This window comes from Macaca nemestrina, chromosome 9 (assembly GCF_043159975.1).
Source record: "Macaca nemestrina isolate mMacNem1 chromosome 9, mMacNem.hap1, whole genome shotgun sequence".
Taxonomy (NCBI): Eukaryota; Metazoa; Chordata; class Mammalia; order Primates; family Cercopithecidae; genus Macaca; species Macaca nemestrina.
In genome coordinates, this window is record NC_092133.1 from 45,420,216 (window position 1) to 45,437,215 (window position 17,000).

Below are 17,000 nucleotides of genomic sequence, written 5' to 3' on the forward strand. Positions count from 1 at the left end.
ATTTTTCCCAACAAAAAGAATGATGGCACAATAGTCTAAAAAGTTTAGAATGCATGGAAATAAGGAAAGCATTTTCCAACCGTATTATTGTGGTTTGCAGACTTACTGTATGTGTTCTGTAAAGAAAACAAGAAAGCCAAATACATTTAGATTTTGAAATCCAAAGAGAATTTTCCCAAGGATAAAACTGATAATAACTAGAGTGAAATTATTTTACATGTCAGTCCAAAATTAATTCTAGACTCTGCTAAGTGGTTGAGAGATTTTTTATAGTGATTAGCATAGTGCTGGATGCATAGTAGGCCTACAATAAATGTTGCTTGAGTTAACTAATCTTTCATGCTTTCAGAAAACAGTTCCTGCATTTAAAAATGTTTATTTTGTTCTAATCCCATGCTTAGAACATGTTGCTATAGAAACGATTGAATGTCATTTCGGTTTCACAGGACCTCCGGATAAAGAGAAGAGTGGGTAGTTTGTAAAGCAGCAGACTTCATGTGATTGGGAGAAAGTAATAAGATTTTATGAAAAACCAGCTACAGTCACATCTACATAGCTAAATACTCTTTTACAATGGCTGCTAGGACAGAGTGGCAAAAGGCAGTAAAGCAGGGACCAGAGAGAAAACCCTTTTTTCCTTGACAGATTGTTCTTTATGATTAAAGAGATGGGGAATCAGCAGGGATTAGAAAACGCTCCCTGATTGCCAGGGGGAGAGGAGAGAGGACCTGATTAATCACAAATACTGGTAACACACTAACAGTTTGAGCCTTTACAGTACTGCAAAGGCCTTTTGGCATGACATCTGCCCCCAGTATGGCAGGATCACCTGTTTCATCACGGAAGCTGAAGAACTTGCTTCTAAAAAAAAAAAAACGCCTTGTTTATTTTTATCCTACAGGAACAAAAGTCATGATCTATTAAGTATTATTATATTTTAGAAACTTCAGATGTCTTTATGTTCTTTTCTTTCCTTTTAAATGCCACTTAATGCATTGATTGTTAGGGTCCCACACAATTTGAGAAATATTAAGATAACTTTCTCTTGCTAGATATGAACTTTATTGTCCTATAACACCAATGCTTTCCTTCTGATGACTTCCAAAAAAAGCCAGCTATGCATAGCAACTAGGCAGAATTTACCTGTTAGACAGGGTATTCAAGTCATGATTTGTACTCAGGTAATGATTAGCATTCTCCATAAACACACGAGTGTAAAAACAGCTTAATCCTAAATGTTTACCAAAAAATAATCTCAAGTGAGCAGAAGACAATACAAGGAAAGCCACTTCTGTGCCCTTTATTTTTATACAACTGTGGGATAGGATTAAGAAATATAATGCTAGAGTAATGATCCAAAATTTGGTTTTCATTCATTTCCAAAGGCATATCTTTGAACATTCAGCCTTCTAAAGTAGAAAGATAACCAAAGAATTCCACTATGTACATTAATTTTTCAAAAATTATTGCCCAAAATACTTTTGACATTCTTAATACTCTGAAAAGTTTTGTTTTGTTTTGTTTTTATTCTCTACTCTGAAAAGTGAAGTGTAGCTGTGCACTTTACTAGACAAAGACGTGTCTTTGATTTAGTATCATCCTGATATGCTTGAATATTAGGATGCCACCTCTAAAGGCTTTTTGAAAACATTTCTAAAGTGTGATATACACATAGACACCTCTGAAGGCTTTTTTTTTTTTTTTTTTTTTTTTTTTTTTTTGAGACAGAGTCTCGCGCTGTGTCACCCAGGCTGGAGTGCAGTGGCGCGATCTCGGCTCACTGCAAGCTCCGCCTCCCAGGTTCACGCCATTCTCCTGCCTCAGCCTCCGAGTAGCTGGGACTACAGGCGCCCGCCACCACGCCCGGCTAGTTTTTTGTATTTTTAGTAGAGACGGGGTTTCACCATGTTAGCCAGGATGGTCTCGATCTCCTGACCTCGTGATCCACCCGCCTCGGCCTCCCAAAGTGCTGGGATTACAGGCTTGAGCCACCGCGCCCGGCCCTCTGAAGGCTTTTAAAATCAAGTACGGTCATGTTGGATTTTTGCAGTACACTTATTATGTGCTAGGTATTGTGTTAAACACTTACTATTATCTTGTTTAATTTTTCTAGCAATCTTTAAGGCAGGCAATATTATTACTCTTATTTTGCAGGAAAACAGATGCTTAGAGGGATTAAGTAGCTTGACCAATGTCACACAGATAAATGTCAGAAACAGAATTCAAACCCAAATTTTTCTGACTCCAGAGATGCTTCTCAGGATGAAAGAAATATTTCCTCAGGGAAATCCCACATAGATATAACTGCTGAAGTCTGTCGCCAATAAACTCGAGATTTATTGCTTGCCAAGACTATTTCTAAAACTGTGCTTCCAGCCTTAATGACTTCTATACCTATAGAGTCCAAGTTAACATTCAATTTATTCCAGGTGAAGTGAAACAAGACTGATTCTGTGCTTTTATAGGAAAGGAATGACTCATGAGTAGTAAAATTTCAAACTGTCCTGACCTGCTAGGAGAACTGTTTATGGAAAACGGGACTTTCAGCACTATTTCTACAGCCACTTTGGGTAAAGTGGAACCAGTTATTCTGGCTAAGATACTATTGCCCTTGTGTACAAACAAAGCCCACAGAGCTAGATGGTCTAATATAAGTAGTTAATTCATGCACAACATTTCTTGACATTCTTGGAATTCACCATAAAAAATAAAGGTAATAACTAAATCAAGAGCTGTTTTCCTTGATCAGAACTTAGTTATAAAACAAATTGGCTTCCTAACTTCAGCTGTCCCTGAGCTAAAATGCTTTACATATGGTGGTAAATCAGGAAATTAGCAATCTTCTGTAATTTGCTGTAAACAACAAAACTGGCTGAAGCTTAAAGGCTTTGAGCACCAAGTATCAATGTGAGCAGCATTTACCAATAACTGTAATATTGGTAATAAATACCATGATATGCTAAAAAAAAAAAAAGTTTTTATTTTACTATTAACATTAAAATCTTCATAATCATGCCCCCAAAGTCAGTATGATGTGAAGAGAAGTGCATCTGAAAGTAGTACCTTATTTACTTATGAAAAAACAGACATTTATAAGTTGCACAACATTCTTACCATACTCCTGGGCCCATGGATTTGGTTTTAAGAGGTTGATCTCTACTACTGCCTAAGAGTATAATGTTTCTACTTGGCTTCAGAGTGCTTTCCTAGAAGAAGCTAGATGAAAATACAGTTAAATATTGTTTCGGTCCGGGTCCCAGCAAGAAATAGACAGTATATGTGAAACAGTTTTATGTAAAGAATTTAAGAGGCTGGGCATAGTGGCTTATGCCTGTAATCCCAACACTTTGGGAGGCCGAGGCGGGTGGATGATTTGAGGTTAGGAGTTCAAAATCAGCCTGGCCAACACGGTGAAATCCCGTCTCTGCTAAAAATATACAAACACCCACAAAATTAGCCAGCTGTGGTTGCATGTACCTCTTATCTCAGTTACTCGGGAGGATGAGGCAGGAGAATAGCTTGAACCCAGGAGGCGGAGGTTACAGTGAGCAAAGATTGCACTTCTGCACTCCATCCTGGGCAACAGAGTGAGATTCTGTCTCCAAAAAAAGAATTTAAGGAAGGGGTATTCACAAAACAGTGGGCAGGGTTAAGGCAGCCAGCCAGGGATGTTGTGGCACCTAGGAACTAGTAACAGCAGGAAGCCATTACTAGTCCTAGGCCTAAACGGGTAAGGGAAGAAAAGGTTACCAATGCCCCATGAGAGTTGGAACTAGGGGAGAAGAGCCACCTGAAAGGAACTTTAGCTGTAAAGGAGCTCACCATTGCCAATACCTGGCAAAGCAGGACAGAACAGGAGGAATCAATATTCCAGCCTCTGTCTCCTACCTGAGAATCCCCTGCCTATGTCACCAATTGACCAAAACCTTCCAGAAACCAGAACTCTAGGAATTTAGCCCATAAAGGGGCCAGTCTCCCTGGGCACAGATCAAAGCAGAGAAGGGCAAGGAGTGGACATAGGAGAGCAAGAATAACCAGCATAAATAGACTTCTTGTCTCTGTTCAAAGAAAGAAGAGTCATGGGGAGGGAGGAAAGAAACCGATTATCCTTGTAAATATTATAATATATACAATACTAAAAAGTAAACAGGAAAAATTGATAACATACAATAAATTTAGAATGCCAGTATCACCCATTAATATAAATCAGTTTAATAACATGAAGAATCTAATAGACCAGTTAGCAAAATGACATGAACAGATTGCTTGCAAAAGAGAAAATATATACGGGCTTTTAGTCATATGAAGAATGTTTAGTCTTACTATATTAGAACCAAAGCGAGATCTATTTTTCCTAGCAAATAACAGAAATTACTTAATATAAGCAAGGAATACAGTGAAATGGGTCTTTTGTATACCATTAGTAGAAATTATAAATTGGTATAGTGTTTCTGAAAAACCATTTAACAGTAATTCCACTTCCAATTTCTATCTTAAGGAAATAATTAGAAACATAGATAAAAATCTGCACAAAGATGTGCATAATAGTATTAATTATAATAGAAAAAAGGAAACGAATGTTCAACATTAATGAAATGATTAAACAAATTATGTAACATACATTTCATCAAATATTATAGAGGCATTAAAATATTTACAATTAGGGCTTTTGGTCTTACGGTAAGCAGAAATTCAGTACCAAAATTATATGTCCAATCTGATCACAACCATGTTTAGAGAAAAACTATCATAATACTAAAGGAAAAGCATCAAAATGTTACTTGTTTATCTGAATAATGAAAATATGGTGATATTTTTACCTTTTCCCTCTTTATATCCTTGCCTACTTGCCAAATTTTCTGAAATAAGGATATATTCATTGTATTTATTGAATGCCATTGTTCACTAGTCACTGTTGTAGGACCTGGACATACAAAACTCATGAAGCACAGTCTTTGCCTCAAGTTGCTTACAATCTAGTGTCTTATTTTTATATTGTAATTTCTAAAATAATAGGATAATAAAGCTATTGTTTATTTAATTAGGGTGAATGAGGGGAAGTAGCATTCAATATATTTGGTCTCTTTCTCTCGCACCACCTTTCAAAGCCAATAGGAATCCTGGCTGCCTATGACTTTAAAATATGTCCAAAATCTCATGAAATGTAAACTAATAAAGCTTTCAGGGAAAAAAAAAAAAAAAAACCTAAGAAAACATCTTTATGATCTTGAAGTAGGCTATTGGCAAAAACATCTTAAGCAGGACACAGAAGTGTTAATTATAAATGAAAACAAAATAAGTTGGGCTATATTAAAATTAAAACTCTGTTCATCAAATCATACTTTTAGGAGGGTTAAAAGGCAGGCCACTCAGGAAGGAAGTTTTAAATAAATTCATATTTAAGATTCATATCCACAATATATAAAGAACTCCTGTATTGCAATAAGAAAAAGACAGCCCAAAAGAAAAAATGGGCAAAGATTTGAACAAGCAGTGACAAAAGGATATATGAATGACAAACATGGAAGAGTTTTAAAGTATTAGTCACCATGGAATACAAATTAAAACCACAATGTAATAGTATCTCTACATCCCAGATTAAAAAGACAGATAGTAGCCAATTCTGGCAACAATGTGGAACAACTCAGCTTTCATACACACCTGGTGGAAGTACAAACTGGTACAATCACTTTAGAAAACCATTTGGCAGTATTTACTAAAACTGAATTATGTGAGCTCCATCATTCCAGAATTCCAGTACTAGAGAATCACGTACATATGTTCTTCACATTAAATGTGTGATAACCAAAATCTACGAACAATCCCAATATTCATCAACAGTGGAATGGATAAGTAACTTATAGTATATACGTATAAGCAATACTGTCCTACAATTAATTAACTACAACTACATCTAACAACATTTATATAACAAACATAATATTGAGTGAAAGAAGCCAGACACAAAAAATATATACCATATCATTCTGTTTATGTAAAGTTCAAAAACAGCTAAAGTAATCTATGATGTTGGAATTTAGGATTCCTGATTACGTGCCGCAGGAAAAGAGTGCCTGGAAAAGGAGCAGAAGGTAGCTTCTGGGGTTCTGGTAATGCTCTGTTTCTTGATCTGGCTGCCGGTTATACGGGTGTGTTCACTTCATGAAAATTCATCAAGGCATAATTTTCTCTATGTATGTTAAACCTCTATTAAAATTTACATTATACATATTATATATTTATATACACATATATTGTGTGCATGTATGTGAAATGACAACATTTCAACAAATGAAGTGTTAATGAGTTAATCGACTTTTATTAGCAATTCATAAACCAGTCAGCATCCAGTCTATAAAACAGACAAGAGCTCCACTGGCCATGAGGTCATGGCCAGTGAATTGGTTTAATAGAGAACTCCACTGGCCGTGAGTTGGTTTTTGTAAGGCAACTTGAGCGGGAACAAGGAAACATCTAGTGCAAAAGGTAAATTGGTTAACATCAGGTTACTAAAGGTTACTCTCCTCGTATGGATTAAAGCAGTGGGGACTTGGTTATTATGCCCGCTCAGCTCAGGTTGACTGGGCCCTTTGGATTGGTTGTTGTGGATTTCCTTTTTTTTCTTTTTTTTTTTTTTTTTTTTGTTTTTGGAAAACTGACCTTCTCCCCTAATCTCTCAGGTCGGATCTTGCAAGTAAACAGCTTAGGTTTTGGTTTGGCGATCAGGAACATTAGCATGAGTGACTCCAGTTTAGGTTGGTCTGTTGGGACCTAGTGCAAGATCTTACCCCAAATCAATAGCCTCTCATAATTTTTATTTAAGAGTATATACACATATGCACAAACACACACACACACCCCCTATATATTTCATCCAAACTGTAGCCACTTCTGGCTTCCTCTACTGTTCTCTCTAATCTAAGACTTCTGCAAAAGCTGCTTGCCCCAGTTCCACTCTTGCACCCCTGTATCTTCACCAGTAGCCAGAATGAGAATTTTAAGACAGAAGGAATGCCATTGTCTGTCCCTGGCTCATAACGAGTAGTAGCTTCCCATGTCAATCCAAGTAAAAACCTCAGAGGTAACACCTCTGCCTCTCTCAGGCAGTTCCTGCCTCTCTCTACCTCCTAAAGCTACTGTAATATTTAACTAAAGTTGCCCCCTCATCCTTGAGGTTTGCTTATCCCTACTGTTGTAGATTAGTCTATATAAAACAGCCTCCCTCAGACCTGTTACTTATCCCTTTACCTGCTTTATTTTTCCTTATAGCTGTTATCACCAACTGACATATCATTTACTTGATTATTGATTTATAATGGCCTTTCTGCCACTAGTATGTAGGCTACATGAGAGCAGGGACTTTATCTTTCTGCTTTACAGCCCTAACGTCTAGAAAAGTGCATGGCATAAAGTAATGGAAGGATGGATGGATGGATGGATGGATGGATGGATGGATGGATGGATGGATAGATTGATTTGATTGTCACCAAAAAATGTAGAAAATAGGCAGAATATGTATTATTAACCTTCTTTTATAGGTTTGGAAACTAACAGAATGAAATTACATGAGGAAACAAAGAAAATGAAATATTTGCTCAGTGTTATTCAGGAGTACAGCCAGGTCTTCTGTTCCTCTCTCTCACTCTCCTCTTCTCTCTCTTTTTCTCCCTCTGCTCTTCACCTCCCACAAACCCACTCATGCACACAAAGACACAGGCACAAGGAGAATGAAATAAGCACAATTTTCCTCATTAATGAAAGTGTGCATGTGAACTACTCTGTTCACTACAATTTTTAGCCATTTTACTCATAGTCATAAAATATATTTTATATTATTTATGTATGTGTAAGATATATATTATATAACATATCTTACTCACATATATGTGTGTGTATGTGTGTTTGTGGGTTATATAATCCTATTGGTTGAGAATTAAATGAGGATGACAGCCAGGTAAAGATTTATTACTTTGGAATTAGGCCTTTTTATATAAGCCTTGATTTGTGGTCATTTGTCCTATTTGAAAACATGATAAGAAAGAATCTATTGTTTTGCTTGCCAAAATATGTGGGACCTAGGGCTGGGTTCTTTAGCATTTTGCACTAGAAACTTTTTAAAACAAAGTGAGATCTTTTTTTAAGATGCTGCCCGCATTCCAACAATAAAAACTTTTAAGGCTCTGAAGACAAAGTTTTTGTCAGTGAATGTCCAGAAATTGTGATAGTTTCAGTCAGAAGTCTCACCTCCCTGTTCTCAGAATGAATTGTAGAGCCCCTGGAACAGACAAGGGTGTGTAAGGTTAATTGCTCTTTCTATATAGATATCAATTACCTTTTCAACGGGCTACCCAGTGGGATTTACCACTTGGCAGTTTGTCTAAAAGCTAGCAAAAAATTGGGGGGTGGGGAGAGGACTGATTTGGTTGTCAACATATTGACCCTTCAGTGTTGGTTAAAAAAAATAAAAGTTTTAGGCCCTTTCAGTTACTAAGTAGCTAACTACACAGTTTTGTTTGGTTAGTGTTTTTTTTTTTTTTTAATTAAAAAAATGGGAAACAGTGATTATGTGCTCAGCGGCTAGCATTAATATGTTTCACCTCCTCCCTCTTAGAAAACAGTAAGTATAACATGAAGCCACAACTTTAAAAGCAGATTAAATTAAAAAATGAAGTTCCAAATTCATTGAGTGTAATGAGGCCAATGTCAGATCATTCGTTCATCAAGTAGTTACAGCTTTTAATAAGGCAGAAAATTATGGTTAAAGGGAAATATGGCTTTTACTTATGAATACAAAATAGCCATTAATGTCAAGGAGAAAGCAATGCCGAAGTTTATTCTGAGACTCAGACTTGCAGATGAGCAGAGGAAAGGGTAGGGTTATAAGAATATATGTGTAGCTCCAATGTGGGAGCTCTGGCTTCATCTTGGCCACACAACTTGGAAGCTGTGTAACCTACGGCAGGTTAGTTAACCAATCTGAATCTCACCTTCCTGGGGATGTGAAATGAGGTTGGCTTTTGTGAAGACTAAATTAGGTCATGGTTGTAAAAATGTTTTGTAGTTGAAATAATGTATAGGATTATTACTGTGCTATAATCATTTATTGAATCCCTTTCCTGCCTCTCTCTACCTCCTAAAGCTACTTCTGTAATATTTAACTAAAATTGCCCCTCATCCTTGAGGTTTGCTTATCCCTACTGTTGTAGATTAGGATATTTTACCCCAATTAAATGAGAATTTCCCATGTGTTCCATGTCTGAATGAGCCTTCTAAGGCAGAACAGAACTATGACCTTCTCTGAAACCTAAACTATTAATGTTGTACATACATAAACAAGCAGCTCCCTGAGACCTTAAAGGTAGGGGTATTGGAGATAGAAAGTAAAAAGTGGAAAATATGTCTTCTTTCCCTACCTCAGGATGGAACATTATCCCATTTTCCTAAGTATGTTTTCTTGTCCCATTTTCCCAAGTATTTTTTTCTATCTATAGTAGAAAAAGTCACTATTTAATGAACACTTATTATATGCCAAGCACTGTGCTATGCATTATTTCATATAATCCTCACAACAGACTAATGCATTCTGTACTATTATTGCGAGTATAGACAAGAGAACTGTAATCAGAGCAATTAAGTAGTTTAACCAGTGTCACATATCTGGTAAGTGGAGAGTCAGGATTTAAACCTAAACCTACTCAATTCCTTTTCCAAGCTTTTCCTATTATTTACCTCCTACATTTCAACTTCTTTTGTGAAGAAGTTGACAAAGACATTATTTCTTTGCATGTCTGTGTTTGCCTTTCTATCCCTTTAAAGTTTCATCTTTGGTGTGCTTGTAATGAGTACAGTAGGGACCTGTAAACAAAGATGACTAAGGTGTGGTCCCTCTGCTTAAGAAGCTATTATAATGCACTGGCAGAAAGATGACAGGCGAACAAATCACTCTATGACATGGAGCAATTTGTGTGTGTGTGTGTGTGTGTGTGTGTGTGTGTGTGTGTGTGTGTGTGTGTGTAGCAGTTTTTGTGTTCTTCAACTTTAAAGTTCAGGTATACATGTGCAGGATACTCAGGTTTGTTACATAGATAATCATGTGCCATGGTGGTTTGCTGCACAGATCATCCCGTCACCTAGGTATTAAGCCCAGCATGCATTAGCTCTTCATCCTGATGCCCTCCCTCCACAATGCCCCCATTCCCAACAGGCCCCAGTGTGTGTTATTCCCACCTTGTATCCATGGAACAATTTAAGAGGTCATAAGAGATAGAGCATCAGCCTCCTCATCTGTAACTTGGAAATTATACTCTACCTTTTAAAACTATTATGATAGAGTGAAATGCTTATGTCAAGTATATAGCAAATACCCTGACTTGTAGTAAGGGGTCAGTATATGGAATCTATGATGTGACCAGACAGTCCAAGGACTAGGATATCAGAATAGAAAAGCAATTTGGAGCCAGATTTTGAGAACCTTGAGTGCCATTCCAAAGATTGTGAACCTTAACTTCATAAAAACAATGTGCCAAAGTTAAGAATTATTCCAAAAAGAAATTAGAGCTGATGCTATTTTACATTACCTTTCAAAATTCATTGTAAGTGAGATGGAGTTGGTAGAAGCTGTTGTAACTGATTTAAAGGAGTTTTATATTTGATGTACTAAAAGGAAAGATGATATTTTTAAGTTTGATGCCTTTTATTTTTTCTTCCACAGTAATTAGTGAATGCCAAAGGCAGCAACTGGAGGCTGTGAGCTACTCCTCTCGATATGCTCTGGGCCTCTTTTATGAAGCTGGCACGAAGATTGATGTCCCTTGGGCTGGGCAGTACATCACCAGTAATCCCTGCATACGCTTCGTCTCCATTGATAATAAGAAGCGCAATATAGGTCAGTACCCCCATTATTTCCCTTAAATACAGTAACAATGGTGGGTGTAGATCATGAAAAATGCTGTTTAATTGAGTGTTACCATTCTGAACAGAGCAAGCATTTAACTCCAAGCCACAGGGGATAAAATTTAATGTCACATTTGGCCAGTAATAAAATACACAGTGAAACCAGCAAAGTTTTTCAGAATTTCATTCACCACATGGTTTATATTACTGAGTTCATGAAAATAGTGTCAGAAGGTTTAAGGTTTCAAAATGACCCAAGTTCTATTTCTTTAATATGGATGCATCTATATGCAAATGTATCTCTCATTTGTTTCTTGGTGAAGTTTGTTTTTGTTTGTTTGGTTTGGGTATTTTTTTTTCTAATTTGATAAGTGCTGCTCTTCCACTCCCTCAGCTGGAAATTAAAGGAGAATTTTACTATGTTATGAAAATCCTTCACTTCAATATAATTTTATTGTTTATTTGCATTTCATCTGGGGGAAAATGGTAAATTTACTTTAGAAACAATGTAATGAGTAAAATGTTTCATGAGAGCTTTACTAGAATGTGATAAATCTACACTCCACCCTTTTTGTTGAAGATAGTTATAAAAATTAGATTTGAATTGTAAGAAAAACATAACTGATTCCTTTTAGGCAAAAAGGTGAAAGTGTATTCTGATTTGTAGGATTGCAGTGATCCCTGAGATGCTGCTTTTTGTGGAATAACCATAAGGATGTAAAATGACTAAAACTCTTGAATCGTCCTGTCAATCTGTTATGGTATTTTATGGGACAGTGATGGCTTCACCAAGCCATTAGTTAGAAGTCTGGCTTGATAAAATCACCAACTAACATCTCTCAGCTCACCAGACCTTCATAATGATAGAACTGGGCTGGAGTATGGTTTTTATATCAGAGCTCATGATCTTAGAAAAATGTTTCTTTTATAACTTAAAACTCCCTTAGGGCTGGACTGTTTATGTTAACATGATACCACATATATGTACAATCAGCAGTTCATGAAATGCCTTAGAACTGCAATGGACTAACCATTTTTAACTCTACAACTGCTTTATTCTGAGAAAAGAAGATTAACCCTTGATCTTTTCATGTTATATGGCATGAATTAGACATTATCCTTTGTATATTTCATCATAAGATATGATATCTGTCAGGGTGTATTCAGTTGTATATAACAGAAAAAAAATTTTAAACTTGTTTAACAGCATAAAGACATTTGTTATATTATCTACTATGGACTGAATTGTGTCTCCTCCATAGACATAGGTTGAAGCCCTAAGCCCAATATGGTTGTATTTAGAGATGGGGTTCTAGGAGGTAATTAAGATTAAATGAGGTCCTAAAGGTAGGACCCTATCCATGTAGGGTTGATGGCCTTATAAGAAGAACAAAAGAGAGAAAGCTCTCTCTCTCTATCCTGGCTTGCACATACCATGTGAGGACGTAATAAGAAGACAGCTATCTGCAAGCCAGGAACACAGCCCCAACTAAGAGCCAAATCTACCGGCACCTTGATCTTGGACTTCCCAGCCCCCAGAACTGTGAGAAATTTCTGTTGTTTAAGTCACCCAGTCTATGGTATTTTGTTATAGTAGCCTGAGCTGACTAATAATACATTATCTAAGGAGAAGATTGGAGAGACTTCAGGGTTCATTGATTCAGGAACTGAGCAATATCTTAAAAGACCTAGGTTTTGTCTTTCTCTGCTCTCTTCTACTCTCAATGTTGACATCCTCAGAGGACTGGCAGCAAGATGGCAATAGCTATTGGAGTCACACTGAACCTAACAACATGCTTAGGAATGAAATGAACTATCACTGGCTAAGGATCAAGGAAATCTTGGGAGGCCAAGGTGGGTGGATCATGAGGTCAGGAGTTCAAGACCAGCCAGGTCAACATAATGAAACCCCATCTCTACTAAAATTACAAAAAAATAGCTGGGTGTCGTGACAGGCGCCTGTAATCCCAGCTACGTGGGAGCCTGAGGCAGGAGAATCGCTTGAACCCAGGAGGCGGAGGTTGCACTGAGCGAAGATCGTGCCACTGCACTCCAGCCTGGGTGACAGTGTGAGACTCCGTCTCAAAAAATAATAATAATATATACTAATAATAATCAAGGAAATCTTTACAGAAGCCTTTTGGTCGACTTCTCCTCATGTGTCACAGACCAGAATTACCAGAATTGGATTACTTGAGTGCTCCAACACCAGTCACTGGCAAAGAGGGTGGGAGCAACGTGGTAAGCCTACACAAGTCCAGATCTAGTCCTGGAACTGGTACTAGGATCATCTTTCCCTTAGTTATGAGGAGTGCTATCTGAATAAGATAGAGTTTTGTTAGGAGGAAGAAAGGAAGTACTAAATGCTGGATTAGCAATCAATAATGTCCATTATCTCCAAGTAGAGTCACATCTTATATGGGAGGTAAAGTTCTAAAGTTGTCACATAAAAAGAGTCATGTATATTCAAACTTACCTTCAAAGTTTCTTAAAACTATATGACATTTTAGAGAATGATGTAACGTCTTTCAGTAAATTCAGTACAACTATTTTCCCAACATTCAGTAGATTTCTGTTTCTTTGGTGAAGCCAGATTAAAGTTGGTTTGAAATTGTAGGACCCAGTGATATTTTCTACTATGAAAGGCACACAGGAAGGAAAGAAATAACAGAGTCATATCTCCTAACAGACTATAAATCTGCTGTAAAAATGGAGTAGGATGGTGGGTAAAAGCACCCACAGTACAGTGCAGTAATTTATAAAATTATGCAAATTTGAAAGAGTACAACATAAAAGATTAATAAATTCTCTCATGTGATTGGAAGCATTTGAAATAATAGAATTTAAATTTTTTTTATATCAACAATCATACAATATTAAAAGGAGTGGGCTACCTGAATTGGAAACCATGTTTTTGCTACAGCCCATGGTGGTGCGACTTCAGCAAGCAAAGAAATGCCTGCTTTTCTTTGACAGCTGTATGGGAAATTAATCTTCAATTATGCAAGTTTTAAATTAAGTGATACAGAATGCCAGTAATGGCATTTCATAACATAAAATCTAACTGCTTTGCATTTAAACTATTTTTTCTATCTGGGGGCCAGGATACTAAATGGGTCTAGCTGAATTCACATACTACAAATGCCCATATAATGTAACTTCACTGATTTTACTGATATTGATATTTAACTAGGACAGTAAGAGTTTTTTTGTTGTTGTTTGGTTTTTGTTTTTGTTTTTGTTTTTGACAGAGTCTCGCTGTGTTGCCCAGGATGGAGTGCAGTGGCAAGATCTCTGCTCACTGCAATCTCTGCCTCCTGGGCTTAAGTGATTCTCCTGCCTCAGGCTCCCAAGTAGCTGGGAGTACAGGTGCCTATCACCATGCCCAGCTAATTTTCTTTGTACTTTTAGTAGAGACAGGGTTTCACCAAGTTGGCCAGGCTGGTCTCGAACCCCTGACCTCAAGTGATCCAACCGCCTTGGCCTCCCAAAGGGCTGGGATTACAGGCGTGAGCCACTGCACCCAGCCAGAAGATGTTTCTTTACGCCAGTAATACTACCCCACACCCTTGCTTTATGTGGGGTGTTTGATTGAATCAAGAATTAATACTACAACATACATACACAACCAATCAAACATTTGTGTTCCGTCAGGGTAGAGAAGCAACAAGATAAAGTCTGGCATGGTGGAGACCACAAAATACAGTCAGTTGTTAAGTCTTGAAAAGAGCTAGAGGATATAGAAGAAGCCTAAAGATCAAGGCATAATCATTTGTTAGAAGTCAGGAATAGGTAGTACATGTAGAAAGGCACAGCCAGAACCAAAGTTTCTTTAGGCAGAGGGAGTAGATTCCAAGATGTACTAGACCCAACTTTAAGTAACAATAGTTATGAATATGCCCCAATATCCTTGTTTGTGTTTCCCAAAATGTGTTCAGTGGAACACTATTTCCTTGAGTTGCTCTTTGAAAAAGGGCTCTGTCATCAAATAAATTTGCAAAATACTACAGACGTTTATTTTGGAGAATCTCAGGACATGTTATCTTATTAAAGGATATTCCTACAGAAAAGACACCTTTTTACTTCTTTTAATCTAGAATTTCCTAAATGTGCTTGACCATGAGTTATTGTATTTCAGCACCAAACCTACTAACATCCCATAGAAATGGTTCCCAAGTATACATTTTAGAACCACTGACTTGATGTCACCTTTCATGCTTCACACCTGGGCAGGAATTATAGGCCAGATAACTGGAGTGGGAGGTCTGGTCCTAAAGGCATCAATTGGGAAATACTTGAGATTTTTTTAGAAATGAGAGAACCCTTGTTGCCAATGAACTCAAATCTTCATGGAGTTAAAATTTGAGAAAACTTATATTAAAATAAGGTGTTTATCATATTACCTTGGGTAGTTTTTAAAATTAGTAAGCTTGGCGTAGTGGCAAGAATTGGGACTTACAAGACCTAGATTCAGATTCTGCTTCTGAAAAATGCTACTTTTGTACTTTTGTATAGGCCTTGTATTTGTAATGCTAGTTTTTGTAGTAAACATACCCAAAACCTTTAATGGCCTGAACATGACTGAGGTTTATTTCTTGCTCATATAAAGCCCAAACAGGTATTTGTGATTGGTAGGTAGCTTTCTTCAAAGCTTTATTTAGGAACGCAGGCTCCATCCATTTTTTGACTCTGCAAACTTCATCAGGTAACTAACAGAGTCAGTGTACTCATAGACATCAATCTGTGGATGGAAAGAGGATGGAGGAGAGCCAGAGGAGTTTTTAGAGGTAAGCCTAGAAATGGTGCACCTCAGGTGTGCTCACATTCTGTTGGTTAGGACATGGTTATGTGACCACACTTATTTGGAAGAAAAGCTGGAAATGTAGTCTACCTATATATGTAGGAAGAAAAAGTGGATCTGGTGAACATTTAGCCAGTTTCTACTAAAACATTTGGCATAAATCGTTCTGTAAAAGGAACAGATTAGACCTGTGTGAATGATAAATAGGTTTCAACACAACTGAGAATCATTCAGTAAGTAATTGCCACCTGGGACAACAACTAAGAATGATTCCCAGGCTGGGTATAGACTCAGTAGAAAAAGATCTGCCAACAATTAGCAATGTCTGTCATGTAGAGGACATAAGGAATAGTGCCACAAGTGAGATACATTTACTTCTGAAGAAGATCTCTGAGCTCCATCCCAGATCTTAAATTTGAAGTTAGACTGTCCGGAAGTCCAGACTCAACTCAGCACCACTGACTAACTGTGTAACTTTGGGTAAATTAAACTATCTGTTGCCTCCTTAATAAGATGAGTAAAATAATACCATACCATACCAAAGGGTTACTGAGAATTAAATGATTTGAACATATGAAGAGCTTTGCTTGGCATTTAGAAAGTAAGTCAGTATTTATGGTACCTATTATTATAATTAACAATTCCAGTCTTCAATTTGGACATTATAGTCTCTGAAGCAAAGGGCATAAATATAAAAATCTAACTTAGGTGAATGCAGCCTCTGTTACCAGTACAGATAGGAGTTAGGGCAGCTTAAATAAATAAAATGAGTAAGCAACCCTGAAAATGATTGATCAGAAATTTAGCATTCTTTCCTTGTCACCATCTGGAGGAGTGTTAATGATCAACAAAATAGCCAATAGGCAGCAATCTGAGGCGATTAAGGCAATCTGAATTCTAGAGATGTGATGGCCAATGGACATAATGACATAGTTTTCAATATCTTACCAAAGAAAATAATCCAACTCATCTTAAAAGAAGAAAAGCAAATGAACAAACTTAGAGTTTATTCAGAGTTTATCCTTGCAAGAATTTTATTGTTAGAATCTCTGAGTAACAAACACTAATATATAATACCTTTAATGGCTGTTTTGCAAAATATGCAAGAATGTTATTCCATATGACTATTACGTCAACTCTTTATAAAAACAAGGACATAATATGAGATGTTATAAATAATTGGGATGGTCCTGTGACTTTAAATCCATTCATGTTGTGACACTTAAAAGAGTTCATGATTATTCCAGTTAAACAAATAGCCATGAAATTTATAACACAAAATGGTCCGCTTAAGAATTGAATGAAC

At 36.9% G+C, this 17,000-nt stretch overlaps 1 protein-coding gene across 6 annotated transcripts in view; it reads left to right on the plus strand.

The window, feature by feature from the left end:
- The window catches only part of LOC105480820 (renalase, FAD dependent amine oxidase), a 402,948-nt gene that overhangs the window by 219,703 nt on the left and 166,245 nt on the right, over positions 1-17,000 (plus strand). For all 6 annotated transcript variants that reach the window (XR_986616.3, XM_071069535.1, XM_011740016.3 and 3 more), the window contains exon 5: positions 10,712-10,885. Coding sequence is in view for 5 of the 6 variants with exons in the window: in XM_071069535.1 (XP_070925636.1) it covers positions 10,712-10,885 (174 nt within the window). In the remaining variant the exon portion in view is untranslated. The remainder of the gene's footprint in view (positions 1-10,711; positions 10,886-17,000) is intronic.